At 40.1% G+C, this 15,869-nt stretch overlaps 1 protein-coding gene across 3 annotated transcripts in view; it reads right to left on the reverse strand.

Moving 5' to 3' along the window:
• Positions 1-15,869, reverse strand: part of LOC140725437 (ubiquitin carboxyl-terminal hydrolase 47-like) — a 32,844-nt gene that overhangs the window by 6,764 nt on the left and 10,211 nt on the right. The window contains exons 5-10 of one of the 3 annotated variants that reach the window (XM_073040894.1): positions 13,791-13,876; positions 12,750-12,881; positions 12,175-12,270; positions 7,384-7,515; positions 5,997-6,038; positions 715-840 (exon numbers count right to left, since the gene is read on the reverse strand). In XM_073040894.1, the coding sequence (XP_072896995.1) occupies positions 715-840; positions 5,997-6,038; positions 7,384-7,515; positions 12,175-12,270; positions 12,750-12,881; positions 13,791-13,876 (614 nt within the window). Of the gene's footprint in view, positions 1-714; positions 841-5,996; positions 6,045-7,383; positions 7,516-12,174; positions 12,271-12,749; positions 12,882-13,790; positions 13,877-15,869 lie in introns of all 3 variants that reach the window. The other 2 variants (XM_073040893.1, XM_073040895.1) reach the window with 2 other exon arrangements.

The raw sequence follows: 15,869 nt of genomic DNA on the forward strand, positions 1-15,869 counted from the left end.
TTACATTTGTGTGCTGTAGCACTTACTTTTTATTTGCAGATATTCGCAACCTAACCACTCATCTGCCACAATCTTGCTAAGTAATAATGTCAATATTTCTGTCTTTCTGTAAGTACACAAGCATTGAGTTTTGCAAATATTCAGAATGGCTGTCTACTCCAATCTTCTACATGCTTCAGAGGGCTGAATTACTTCATTGGCATTTCAAAGCAAAGCAACAACAGTGTCCCCAAAACCATCAAATCAATTTGCGGGATGAGCAAAATGACAAATTCACCTGCATTGAGGTGTCACTCAGAACTGGCCATCTCCAAGCAGCTGGCTAGACCATCCCCATGCCCAACAAACTCAAAAACTGGAGCCCTGAATTACCAAATTAGCATGAGAAATTAGGAAACCCTTCAGAGAGGTCTTCAAAGTCTCATTGACTGATGAAATCCCATGGCCACTCAAAATGGAGGAGAAACAAATGGACTGAAATCACTGAACCTTCATTGAAAATATAAGGAAGCCAAGGAAAAACAGTGAATAGTGGACAACAGCTTTAAAACCTATGCTCATGCATTAAATAATATGGTCCTGCCCCAAAACTGGAAAAGCCTATGAATTCAACACAGGCCTAAGAAGAGATGAAAATACAAGAGTATTACAATTCCTCATCTACTAGACTGATCTGCAAGCCTCACTTCATGAGCCATTCTCAACGCTGCTTACCCTCTGGCTCCCATCCAGCTGCGAATTCTGCTTTTCTTTAACTTCCTTACTTTTAGATCTTTTGTCAAATTCAGGTCCTAATGAAGATTGTTGCTTCCGAAGTGCCTTTGATGATTCTTCAGACTTCTATGAAAATTTGGAAGCAAAGTCTGTTTAGTGAATAAGAGCAACATCTTATGATGCCTTCTTGGAAGACTGTTATGCACCACATTATTCACAATGGCCTGGCAACACTTGCTAAAGGACAAAGCACCAAACTTGTTGGACATTACCAAGATTGAAAAGTAATTAAGCACACTGCAGTCTCATCAACTTCAACAGCAAATCTGGTTTAGTCCGAGAGTTGCTATTAAAAGTTTGAGAAGTAAATAAACAGGTGTTTTCCCAGTAAATTGTGGGCTCAAATTTTGATCTGACAGACAATTAATGTGCTACAGTTTAGCAATCATTAAGCATTCTTTTAATTTATTTGAGATTAAAAATGCCACAATGTCCATTTTAATGCAGTGCTTTGATATCTTCCCAAACACACCAAATTAATTAGCAGGACAAATAAAATGATATTAGCAACTCTCCTAAGTTCCCTAGTATCTCTCACACTCTGGCAGCAATAAGGATCTGGCTACACCATCCACAAACGCTAGCAACAGGCTCCCAAAACACAGCGCTTCTTCTTGGCTCAAAGTTCACCACTCTTCTGCACAGTACAACATCTGTGATGTGAATGGCGAACATGTGTTTGTAAGTAAACTGCATGACGGACTGCCAGCTTCTAACATCACAGTGCGAATACCGGAGTGAGATCTTTGAATTTTATGTGGCTTTGATGATTCTTGGGATTCCTATGAAAATATTAACCAAACCTTGTTTAACAAATAACAACATTTTAAATTGTCCACGTATTGAAAGAATGTTCCATCAAGCTGTCCAGTACTTCATGATTGTTCTGCCTAAGTACCAAATATTCTGAAAATTGCTTGAGATTGAAAAAGAAGTAAGAAGATGGCAATCTCATCAAGTTCGCTGGCTAATCTGCTTTGACCCAAGTGCCGAGATGTCTCAGCTAACAAACTGTGACCTTTGGGTTGAAAACCTCTTAGTGATTGTTATTTATCTGTCTTGCTCTTTAATTTCTTTGGGGCTAGGAATGCTTTTCATGCGAAGCAGTGGGCTACACAGGGAGTTTCTTGCAAGTTGGAATGACTCCAAGGGTTACAGATGTGGTATGTAATAAACAAATGCTTTCAAGCAAATTGCATGATCAATTCTAAGCTTGCAAGTGGATTGGGGAGGGGACTGTTGAAAATGATGAGAGACCTCAGAAAGGACTAAGTGAGTTAAAGAGAGAAAAAAATTAAAAGCAGATCAGGCAGCATCTGTGGAGGCAGATGAAACGTTAGTGTTTCATGATGATATTTTATCAGAATCAAAATCCGAAAGAAGTTTTCGGAAAAGAAACAGGAATAATTGATGGACTAGAATTAATAGAAGATCAATGGGAGGACAGAAAATGACTCAGGAGTGTTGGAGAACTGCAAGACAGACATACCTAGGAAGAATATTCACTGTCTCTGCAGCACGCCTTCACGTTAGGGAGTGCTGCAAACAGCTCAAGTGAATGGATCGCTATGAAATATGGCTTAAATATTATTTATCATCCTAAAAATGCTATTAAGTCACATACTTGACCATTTCACATGACAGCTGTGTATAGACTGCATTTAAATGGCTCTAAATCAGGAGTCATATGCAAGCCGGTCTAAGTAATGTTAGTGGATTTCATTCTTCAAAAGTTAACAGTGAACCAGATTAATTCAATTAAATAAACTGAAATTCCAAATCCTTCATGTTGGAGTCAATAGTGCAGTCTTTGGCATTACTAATCCAGAATACATATCCACAGTAACTTCTTCAGACATCACAAAATCTGAATCTGGAAGTATTATCTAGAGTGGTGAATACAACTTCAGGAAAAGAAAATGGACTGTTACGAAGGATGAACAGCTTTGATGGGCAGAAGGGTACAGAGTTGCCCATGTCCCCCCCCCCCCCCCCGGGAGAATCACAAACTGTTACTGTTGCCATGCTGCTAATGAGAGAGAAAGAGATGGAACAAAAACATGCCAGAACATCTGCTACTGATAAGAGAGGGGAGAGAGGCTTGTTGTTCCACCATATTATGACTCCTGAAAGACATGGCTTCGGAGAGGGCTGTTTACTTGGTACCATTCTGTTCATTAAAATTCCTCAGTGGACAGCCGGAGTGGGCTGGTTTGATGGACTAAGCCATTCAAAACTGATTGACACCTGAGACCCCGTGAGTGGGGATAAAAGTGAGGTCTGGGGAGACACCCCTCAGACACACCAGGAGACACACCAGTGAGCACTGCTTGAGTGTTGGAACCCACGAGAAGGTGTGGGCCATCGGGGACTGAACAAAGGATCGGTCAGTTTAACTCAGTGTTTATAGCAGGGCCGGTGGGTGTGTCCGCCCTTGCCTGGGTGACGAGTCCACCACAGAAGAACGGTCTAGCTGAAGGACAGAGGGGTCATACCTGAACGGCCACAACACAGCGACGAACCAAACACATAAAGGAAGGTTTGACTGACTGTAGCTGTCACTGTTCGCTCACTCTCTCTCTCAAACGATTAAAACACAAGAACCAACAACTACCTCAGCACGTATGAACTGAACTGAACTTTATATTCACATATGACAATTCATTATCCCCTAGACATCGATAGAGTTTGTTTATTATTGATTATTATTATACCCACACTTTTAGGTTTAGTATTGCTAACGTATATTATCTATATATTTGCATTGTTGATATTGATTTGTATATTTTACTAATAAACACTGTTTGAAAATAGTACCACCAGACTCCAACAGATTCTTCTATCTTTGCTAGTCAGACACCCAGTTACGGGGTACATAACAGGACTAAGAGAAAATCAAAATAGCTATGAAAATAAACCATTGAAATCCTATGAAAAACTGAAAGAAATAAAATAATACATATGTAAAAGTTCAATTTCAATGTCAGTGAGATAGTGAGATATGACTTAGCAAATCATTTATAAAGCATTTTGATGAAAATAGATTAGCCTACTTTTGTGTTGAGTTTAGTGCTCAGCCACACAGTACACAAACGTAACACTGTTCGGTATTGTTGTTTTTAGATAGCCATAAGAGGCATATGTTGGACAGCAACACCTTTATGCTTTATTACGTATATATGCTTGTCTAAATTTCAAGTTCAATTGCCATTCAACCATACATGAATACCGCCAAACAATACAGTATCCTCCATAGTCAAGGTGCAAAACAGAACCAATAGTCATACACAGCACGGCACATGTAGCACATATAAGACGGCAGTAAACATAGTCAAACAAAAAAAAATCGTACATCCCAAGTCCCTGAGTATCATGTCTTGTAGAACGATGGTGCATGGATGTCGTCGGGAAGAACAAATTCTCAGACAAATGCAATCCAGTTTGCTTTCCACTGAGAGCAGCACCTAACAGGAGGAGCCAGCCCCCAGCCCAGCACAGACACCGTGCCACACTGCCTCCAGCGTTTCCTCTCCTGGGTGGCTGCGAAAAAGCAACTCTGCAGAATGAGGCTCAGCCAATGCTACAACCAAGGCTACACAGCTCCCCGCCATTGGCCTCGCTGATAAACTAGTCAACCAAACTTGCCATATTCTTAATTACCAGTATCCAACAGGGTCTTGCAATCACTAGAAAAACATCCAAGACAATCACTTGCTGTTAGACTGCACACCACCTTCACCACCGACTCCAACTCCTTTCAGCTGCAGGCAGCAACATAGTCGGCACTAAGTCCAAGTTCTCTGGTTCCTCCACTGATGGGATAGACTTGCAGTACTTACAGCACCAGCAGTGTCTTGCGATTGTTAAAAAAGGCATTTTAAAAAGACAGTAACATGTTTGTTTCTGCAGTCTGACGTCTACTTAACAAAATGCAGACAATGCAATTAGTCACACTAGCTTTTTAATTTTTAGAGAAAATTCTTTCAATTGATAAAGTGAAGTAATCCATCCACAATTTGTCTCAAGTACAGTCAACATTTAGGGACATAAAATTAAAATATAATTATATTAACACTGTGGATGTTTCCCATGCTACACAATTTTCATGACACCATTGCTAAGTTCTTCCTCATTACTTCAAAGGATGTAAAACAAATCACTGAAAATATCAATGAAAAGTTACCAGATTGTACAAGAGTTCAATTTGTTTGAAATACTTAAATACAGTTGCAATTTATTGCACTCTCCACATTCACTACTAACTCCAACTTATAGATGCATGCATGATAAGCTTATTTATAGCATTGTCCACATATTATAGCACTGTCCACAGAGTAAACCTGCCTGTGAGACCAACTATTCAGTAGCATAGATACATTCAAGACTATCCCTTCACTGCAAAATACCAATTACTCATGTTCTATGTTGAACCAAACTATCATACACATTATTAGGTCCAGGAGATCCCTAATAATGTAGCCATTGAGTATATTGCTATATGTTCATGGTCATCTGCTGCTGTAGCCCATCCACTTCAAGGTCTGATGTATGTTGGATTCACAGGTGCACATCTACACACCACTATTGTAACGCATGGTTATTTGAGTTACTGTCACTTTTATGTCAGCTTGAGCTACTCTGGCCATTCTCCGCTGTCTTCTCATTAACAAGGTATTTTTGTCCACAGAACTGCCACTCACTGGATTTTTTAAAATATTCACACCTTTCTGTAAACAGATACTGTTGTGCGTGAAAATGGCAGGAGATCAGCAGTTTCTGAGTTACTCAAACCATTGTGTCTGGCGCTAACAACCATTCCACAGTCAAAGTCACTTAGTTCATATTTCTTACTCATTCTGATGTTTGGTCTGAACAACAATTGAACCTTTTTACAACGTTTGCATGCGTTCATGCATTGAGATGCTGCCATGATTGGCTGATTAGATATTTGCATTAAGGAGCAGGTGTACCTAATTGAAAAATACTGTAAGGAAATGAATCTCGAGGTTGTATAATGTATACGTACTTCAATAATAAATATACTTTGAACTAATAAAGTGGCCATTCAGTGTATATTACTTTACAATCCTTATTATTGGTTTAATTTACCTACAGTTAGTTGTAAGATCTTTCTGCATGTGACAAAACAGTCCCTTAATGCAAGAGCAAGATAAACTTTGTCACATTTGTTGCACGATAACATAATTAGACAAGTATCTTACCTTGGAATATGGGATCCATTCTGGTTTCGTGACTTTTTCATTCTGTGTCTAAAATACAAAGCTTGAATTTTGAACATGTTGTTTGCCTTGTAGGAACTTCAAAAAATTAAGGGTTGTTTTTAGTGCATTTCTTTCAATTCACAGATTCTTCCATAGGCCTTCTTGGACACATCATAGACACAATCTTGCTGAAGCCAGACATCTCGTGGTCAACACTAATGGTAAGATTTTCCTAAATCTTTCAGCTAATAAGCTTCTTTTTATGCTGTGACTTATTGAATTAATAGAATAGGGTAATGGGATAACTAAGATGGTGGCAACCAGCAAGAACACAATTAATGACAGAAAGAGACGGAGAAGGAAATGGCAATAACAAAGATATCATGTGTATCACAGACAAACTAGCTACTGGAAGGGTGGCATAGGGAGACGAGGCAAAGGATGGAGGTATGGATGCTGAGAGGTATCGGGGTAGAGGGAAAGGAGACATGAAAAGAAAGAAAGAGTATTTTAAATTGTTTATTTAGTCACTGGCTGGAAGAACAGCATTTTATAGCAAGAGTACTATGCAGATTAATTGCCATTCAATTAACTGTGGTTAAGGAGATCCTTAAACTCTTCATTATTGTATGAAACTTTCTCAACCAGTGCATTGGGTAATTAAAGTCCAAAGTATGAAGCACTAATAAAATGTTCCAGGTAAGGAGTAGCAGCAACTTATTAGATCAAATGGCAGAGGCTATAATTCACCAGCAAGATTTAGAGCTCACAACTCATGATCAGAATGTTCTGGTTTTATAATGAAATTTAAGCCAAGGAGAATATTTGTTTGCGATAATCTTAAATAAAAAGTCAGTGGAAGTGCAAAACAGAGCCATTCTTTATAGAATGATGTTGTTGCAAACAGTAAACAGGCGTATTGCATTGCTGTTTATAGCCATTGATATATCTATACATAAATGTATAAGCATGTATCAGTGCAACTTTACATGAGAAAATTAGAGATAGGAGGAGATGGTCAGATACAGTTCATATTCCTCTGGGCTGAATTCAAAGGATTCACCAGCCTCTGTATAAGTAAATGTTTCCTAACATGGAATATTTGACAAGCTGCATCACATAAATGTTCAGATGTCTAATTCCTTTCCTTTCACCAACAAGCATCCATTATGTGAACAGTGTATAACTAACACGCTCTATGGGTTGGGAATTGCAGCTATCAAAGGGATAATGAATTTGCAGGTTTCACTTCTACACTTAAGTAAAGGAAGCAAACCTATTTTTTGGTAGTACAGCAGGAGGAAATCAATTCACTGACTCCACTCATAAAACAACCCATGGAAAGGCAAAATTTGAAGGAGAACTTAAAAAAATTGTAATTATTTACCTTCTGAAATTTTAAGCACTGTGGAATCTCCACTTCGTTGTGCAACTTTTTGAAAGACTTCATGGAGTAATCAAACTCAAATCTTTTCAGCTGAAGAACCAATATCTGTGGCAAAATTTCACAGCGGTATCTCTGTAAATAAAAGGATGGCAAGCAATCATCAATGCAAATGTCAACTCAGATTCAGTCCAGGACTTACTTCTGTCTAGAATGTCCTGCAAACATTCTAGCTCAATCTCTATTGCTTTCTGATATATCATGAAGATGCAGTAACTTTGCGTTAGAAAGTAGAAACCTTGTAAGTATACCAAGTAAAACAACGTATCTGTGTGTTATCTGCATTCAGTTCTTTGTTCTCCTAAGCAAATTCACAAATATCTGTGACTCTTAAATATAAATGAAAGAGGGATTAAAGAAACTAATAATATGTGTTCTCAGTACTTTAGTAAAGGATTGTCAGAGGTAACCAGTGCACATAAATATTCTGGTTCTTAATGTGGGTTTTACTGGGGCAATGGCACAAGTAGATGTGAAGATCTGGCCGTCCATTATACTGGAGACATTTCTTAAGCATAAATTTCATAGATCTGTGTGTTGATTAATACTGTATGGCACAATGCAGTAATCAATAAATTCTAATTGAGCGTAAAAGCCAAAGTGCTGTTGGCACCACTTTGGGAAAATGTCATGTGCAGGCAGATTTGGAATTGGGGTCTAACAAATGGTCGGGTTTGGAAATGGATGTGTCGTGGGAACGGTAGTGCGGAAGGTTAGGGGTGGGTATTCCAGGCTTGATAATAGGTGCAGTAGTATTGGGAGCAACTAGTAATGATGGAAAGTCAAGCAAACCACTTGATTAGAAGGTGTTTCAGAATCTTCAGCAACAGTGGACCCTTCAACAAATGCTGAAGCAGTACCAAAGGCCTCAATTAAATATAATTCCAGCAGCAATGATTCCTGCCCTCCTATACACTTTTAAGACCAACAGGCATCACAAGGCATTTGGAAAAATGCCACCAACACAAAACTGTCCAAATGCACTGGAGGGATAAGCAGAAGTAGACAGAGTAAATGGTTCAAGGGTGTGCTCAAAACTTTACGGAAGAAGTTGAACATCTCCATTGACTTGGAGAAGGGACATTCAGAATGGTAATGAAAACTTAAAGGACATGCAAGAGGAACTACAGAAAGCCTTCATAAACAGCAGAAGGAGCAGAAGACACCAGAATCAGAATCAAGTTTATTATTCCTGACATATATCACAAAATGTGTAATTTTGTGGCAGCAGTACAATGCAAGACATAAAAATAAGTTACAATTTTAAAAAAAGTAAATAGTGCAATAGAGGAATAGTGAGAAAGTGTTCATGAAGTCATGGACAATTCAAAATATGATGGCAGAGGGAAAGAAACTGTTCGTAAACTGTTGAGTGTGGGTCTTCAGGCTCCCGTACCTTCTCCCTGATGGGAGAAATGAGAAGAAGGCATGTCCCAGATGATGGATGCCACCTTCTTGAGGCAACATCTTTTAAAGATGGTGAGGAGGCTTGTGCTTGTAATGAAGCTGGCTCAATCTAGAACCATCTACAGCATCTTGCAATCCTATACATTCAAGCCTCCATACCAGATGGTGCTGTAATCATTTAGGACGCTCTCCACCATACACCTGTAGAAATGTGCTCCAATCCTTGGTGACATAACAGATCTCCTCTAAGTCCTTATGAAGTATAACCTGCTTTGCAATTGCATCAATACGTTGGGCCCAGGATAGATGCTCTGAGTTGTTGACACCCAGGATACCCTTTCCACTGCTGACCTGTCAAAGTGGACTGGTGTGTGTTCTCCCAATTTCCCTTTCCTGAAGTGCACAATCAATGTATTGCTGACATTCAGTGCAAAATTGTTGTTTCAAAACCTTCCAGCTAGCTGATCTAGCTCACTCTTAGACATCTCCTCTTTGCCATAGGAGATTCTGCCAACAATAGTGTCATTGGTGAGTTTATAGATGGTGTCAGAACTGTGTCTAGTCACAGTCACAAGCGTAGAGAGAGCGGAGAGTGAGTTCTCCTTAAGATGTGCCTGTGTTGATTGTCAGCGATGCAGAGATAATCCTCCAAACAAGATGGCTCCAAGCTGTGGTCTTCATCGAAGTTGTGGTTTATACTTAAGTTTTTTAGAATCATAGTGGTGATTTTGGGGATACAGAAAGGGGTTAGGGGTCATGTTAAGATTTAAGAATGGGGATCTGGTTAGAGGTCTGGCCAGAGTCCAGACCTTGAGGACATGGCTGGTTGTTCCCCCCCCCCCCCCACCCCCCAATCCATGTCAGCAAGTTTTCAGCTGGATTTGTGATTGGTATTCCGTGTGGGCAGGAGGTACAAGGGTCGATGACCCCCCCCCCCCCCAGTCAGTAGGACCAGAGTTCAGGGCCTAGTAATCACCATCCCAGTCATCAGAGAGTCCAGGGTTAGAAGCCAAGAGTTTATGGACCTCATTCATCGTTGCTGAGTCCTGATGTCGATACCTAGGGGCAAAGCCAGAAGGGCAATCAGAAGTCCCAAAATCCTGGGCTATGGCCCTGGGTTGGCAAGTCTGCGAATCCACTAGGGAAGTCAAAATCCCAATGCCTGCAAGTCTGTGAGCTTACTGGAGGCTGGAGGCCAAGTAACAGTCTGCCCTGGGTTTAGAAGACTGTCTGCATCTGTGTAAAAGTTTTTATAACGAAACAAACCAGAAAAGGGTGGCCAAGGTAAACATAGGTCCCTTGGAGGACGAGAAGGGGGAATTGATATTGGCTAATGAGGAAATGGCCGAGGTTATAATTGAGGCTTTGGTGATAATTTACCAAAATTCTCTGGACTCTGGGCAGGTCCTGACAGATTGGAAGAAGGCGAATGTCACGCCACTGTTCAAAATAGGATGTAGGCAAATGGGAGGTAACTATAGGCCAGCTGGTTTAACATCTGTAGTTGGGAAAAAGCTTGAAGCTATCATTAAAAGGTGAGGCATTTGGAAAGAAATGGATCCATCAGGCAGATGCAACATGGATTCAGCAAAGGTAGGACCTGTTTAACAAACTTACTGGAGTTCTTTGAGGATATAACAAGCGCAGTGGATGGAGGGGAACAGATGGATGTTATTTACTTGGATTTCTAGCAGGCTTTTGATAAGGTGCCACATAAAAGACATCCATAAGATAAAGATGCACTGAGCTGGGGATGATGTATTAGCATGAATAGCAGATTGGTTAACCTATATGAAACAGAGTTGGAATACATGGGTGTTTCGCTGTTTGACAATCTGTGATGAGTGGTGTGCTGCAGGGGTCGGTGCTGGGCCTGCATCTGTTCACGACGTACGTTAAGAAAAGGAGACTGAGTGTAGTGTATCTATGGTTGCTAATGACAGTAAATTGAGTAGAAAAGCAAATGGTGTAGAGGATACTGAGAGTCTGTAGAGCGATATAGATAAAGTGAGCAAGGGTCTGGCAGATAGAGTACAACGTTGGTAAATGTGAGGTCATCCACTTTGGAAGGAAAAATAGAAGATCAGATTATTATTTAAGTGGTAAGAGATTGCAGCATGCAGCTGTGCAGAAGGACTTGGGAATGCTTGTGCATGAATTGCAAAAAGTGCAGCAGGCTATCAAGAAGGCAAATGTAATGCTGGTCTTCATTGCTAGAGGGATTGAATTTATGAGCAGGGAGATTACATTGCAACTGTACAGGGTACAGGTGAGGACGCATCTGGAGTACTGCGTGCAGTTCTGGTCTCCATATTTGAGGAAGGATATACTGACTTTGTTTCCACTGGTAGGTGAGACTAGAACGAAGAGATAGCCTGAAGATTTGGGAGAGTAAATTTAGGATGGAGATGAGAAGGAACTGCTTTTCTAAAAGAGTGGTGAATCTGTGGAATTCTCTGCCTAATGAAGCAGTGGAGCCTACCTCAGTAAATATATTTATTAAGACAAGGTTGGATAGATTTTTCCATAGTAGGGGAATTCAGGGTTATGGGGGAAAGGCAGGTAGGTGGAGATTGAGTCCATGGTCAAATCAGCCATGATCTTAATGAATGGCGGAGCAGACTCGACAGGCCGGATGGCCGACTCCTGCTCCTATTTCTTATGTTCTTATGAGTGGGAGGGAGGGTTGGAACTAGTGTTGCTGTTGTTCTGTTGTTGTAGCTGCTGTTGCTTGCATTTTTCTGCAAACACAGTGAGCATCAAATGTTGGTGCTAGAATGTGTGACAGCACTTGTGGGCTCCTCCCAGCACATCCTTAGGCTGTTCTCACTGATAATGCAAACGTCACATTTCACTGTAAGTTTCCATGTCTGTGTGATAATGAAGGAATCAGAATCTGAACCCTGTCGCTGATCCACTATGAATGTGGTTTCCTGATGTGGAAGTCAAGGATCCTGTTGCAGAGGGAGGTTTTGAAGTTTAGTACACCTCACTAACTTCCTGCCAGCCCATCCTATCAGCCAGCATCTATGGAAAAGTATGCAGGTCCCACATTGGCTCATTCACTACTTCAAAAACCACAAAGCCAGAGTAGAAGCAAGTCATCCTCACTCCCATGAGATTGCCAAAGTTGATATCCAGTAAAGTTTGCTCATATAACATTAAACAAGCATTGGATGACTTGACAGTTCTGCCCATCAGTATTCACGCTTAAATCCAGGAAGCTGCTGGTAATGATCTTGACCCTGTCTTCTGATCAACCTGAAAAGCTGCCCACCAAAACAAGGAATTGGACGTACTGATGCAAAGAAATGAAGATTTACTCACCATCTTTGCCTTGGTTTTCTTTTGACAGGTGTCACAATAGCACAAATTGTCTCCATCCAGAATGACTGTTTTGAAAAAGTCTTGAAGGGCTGCATTCTGAAATCAAAGATTAAAAGGTTTATTTTAAATGTGACTTTATCTAAAACTGGTTAACTTGTCTTCAAATCATCTGGGAAATTAGCAACTTGCAGCAATGTAATATCATTAATATTTCTACTTGAGTAACCAACAAATATAAGCCACTTCTGATTGGGATGGAGCGATCATGAATTTATTGTGTTCTCTCTCTAGCCAAGATTGACTTGGTTTCAGATTACATGTGCACAAGGAAACCACTAAACCTCAGCTAATGGATCAGTGGTTCTTCACATTGAATGCCATCGAAAAGAAGCGTCACTGAAGACCATCAGTGACTGAAGCCTTTATTTGTCATCAAGAGGACTCCTTGAGAATTTGTAGCCAATTAAGGTGTAGTATTCACATTTGTAAGTTCAGTTTGGTTTCTTGTTGCAGTCCTATCTATTGTTGCCAGGCTTTGTCAGATCTGTAAATAAGAATATTCCTGAGCTGCTTACCACACTTTGGATGCTGTTGCCACAATCGTTTAAGTGAACAGGCAAAGGAATAACCAGAAGATGGCAATTTTCCGGGTTCTCATTGTTGCACTCAGAACATGTCAGGGAATTAATCAATTTGCTTCGGTAGATCTGGGGGAAAAAGTTATAATTTTCACTTTTTCATTATTTCTATCTTCATTACCACTCCCCTCCTACCACCAGCCTCACTACCCTTCTCCCATATTTAATGTACATCCCCAAAATGACAAAATGAAGTAAAAATTATTCTTACTTGCCTTCAGTTTCTCTTTTCTTTTTAAAAAAAATGCCATAGGTGGTACTCAATACCAACCATCACCCTTTAGTACAGTGAACTTGTAATCTTAATGTGTTCAGAGAATTAGAAGTAACAAATGGGCAGCAAAAGTCCTCCTAGTGTTTTCTCATGTAAGCTCCACACTGATGCCTTATCTACCAGACAAAACTGGGATCTTTTGATTGATTTAATTATCCTATTGCTCATCAAGTTTACAACAACAGTGGCATTTCTATCTCCTGCCAAGAGGATCTTGGAACTGTCACTGTTATATCTGGGATAGCAGTGTAGCACCAATGTCCCTTTAAATGCAGCTCTTCCCAGGCTGCGCAGTTTGTTGAATTCGTCTTATGATACGTTGTGTTATGAACTAACTGCTAGCAATGATAGGAATCAGCCGTATTGCAAGTCATTGCGCTTAGGCTCAGAATCAACATTCACAAATGGTTATCTTCACAAGATAAAGGGAATGGACGGTAAGCAAGGGCTGAGTTACACTTATTAAATTATTTCGTGCCGCATTGTTACTCTAGCTAATATAATTAATGACAAAATCAATGTAACATACAAAATGTCACACTGTAAAAGATATATTCACATTTAAACACTATTAGCTTTCCTCGTGTTAATTCAAACAGCCTAAATTATTTGCGTAGAAACCAAAGAAAAGACAGTATAACATCCTACTTAGATGTATTTTATTGAGATGTGACTATGAGTTTTTGAAATCTGTTATAACTTACCTGTAAAATATTAAGACTATTTCCATCTTCAGCAAGCTTGTTCAGTATCTGTCGGAAATGTTCTGCTACATCTTGTTGTTTGGTAACTTGAAGATAAACCAAATTATCTATTGTTGTTTCGTTTTGAATAATAGCATTGCATTTTTAAATACAGGAAGTAACAATAGTATTGGAAATAGTAGTGGCATCAATGAGAGGCAATCAGAATATTAACCAATGGCACTAGGAGCCTATCAGAATGCAGTGAATGAACACCCAACGTGGTAGTGAAATAAACAATAAAAAATAAAATACCACAATCAACGCTGAAGAACTTTTTAAGCAAAAGGTGCTCGATCAATAACCATAAGCAGCTAGAAGACTAGAAACTTGGCATAAAATGGGCTTTGCACTCAATGCTTAAAAGTTTTAATTCGGCTACTGGAAATATTATTTTCTGGTAATGAGCTACAGGACACCTATTATGATGAACAAACTTTAAATTTGTCTACCATGGCCTTCAATTTATCTTATGGAACACTGGTTTGATACAAGATCATAAGACATAGGAGCAAAATTAGGCCATTTCATCCATCGAGTCTGCTCCAGCATTCAATCATGGCTGATCCTTTGACCCACCCCCCCCCCCTCAGCCCAATTCCCCTGCCTTCTCCCCATAACTTTTGATGCCATCTCCAATCAAGAAACTGTCAAGCTCTGCCTTAAATACACCCAACAACCTGGCCTCCATAGCTGCCTGTGGTAACAAATTCCACAAATACACCACCCTCTAGCTAAAGAAGTTTCTCTACATCAGTTTTAAATGGATGCGCCTCTATCCTGAGGCTGTGCCCTCTTGTCCTAGATTCCCGCACAATGGAAAGCATCCATTCCACATCTACTCTGTATAGTTCTTTCAGCATTCAAAAGGTCTCAATGAGATTCCCCCTCATCTTTCTAAATTCCAGCAAGTATAGACCCAGAGCCATCAAATATTTCTTGTATGATAACCCCTTAATTCCAGGAATCATCCTTGTGAACCTCCTCTGAACCATTAACAATGCCAGCACATCTTTTCTTAGATGAGGAGCCCAAAACTGCTCACAATACTCAAGTTGAGCCCTCACCAGTGCCTTATAAAGCCTCAGCATCACATCCCTGCTCTTGTATACTAATCCTCTTGAAATGAATGGCATGGCATTTGCCTTCCTCACCACCTACTCAATCTGCAAGTTAACCTTTAGGGTCTTCTGCACAAGGGCTCCCAAATTCCTCTGAATCTCAGAATTTTGGATTTTGTCCCCATTTAGAAAATAGTCTGCATATTTATTTCTACTACCAAAGTGCATGACCACGAATTTTCCAACATTGTATTTCATTTGCCAGTTTCTTGCCCATTCTCCTAATCTGTCTAAGTCCTTCTACAGTCTACCTGTTTCCTCAGCACTACCTGCCCCTCTACCAATGTTCGGATCATCTACAAACTTGGCAACAAAGCCCTCTTTTCCATCATCAAATCATTGAAAACAGCATAAAACGAAACAGTACCAACACTGGCCCCTGCGGAACACCAAATATCACTGGTGGCCACCCAGAAAAGGATCCTTTTATTCCCACTCGCTGCCTCCTTCCAATCAGCCAATGCTGTAACCATGCCAGTAACTTTCCTGTAATGCCATGGGCTCTTAAATTGGTAAGCAGCCTCATGTGTGGAACCTTGATAAAGGCCTGCTGAAAGTCCAAATATACAACATCCATTGTATCCACTTCATCTATCCTACACGTGATATCCTCAAAGAATTCCAACGGATTTGTCAGGCAAACTTTTCCCTTAAAGGAAACCATGCTATGTCCTATCTTGTCCTGTGTCATCACATACTCCATAACTTCATCCTTAACAATTGACTCCAACATCTTCCCAACCACTGATCTATAATTTCCTTTCTGCTGCCTTCCTCCTTTCTTAAAGAGTGGAGCGACATTTGTAATTTTCCAGTCCCCTGGCACCATGCCAGAGACCAATGATTTTTGAAAGATCATTTATAATGCCTCCACAGTCTCTACAGCTACCTCTTTCAGGACAGCAGTGTGCAGTTCATC

Source organism: Hemitrygon akajei, chromosome 3 (genome assembly GCF_048418815.1).
Source record: "Hemitrygon akajei chromosome 3, sHemAka1.3, whole genome shotgun sequence".
NCBI lineage: Eukaryota > Metazoa > Chordata > Chondrichthyes > Myliobatiformes > Dasyatidae > Hemitrygon > Hemitrygon akajei.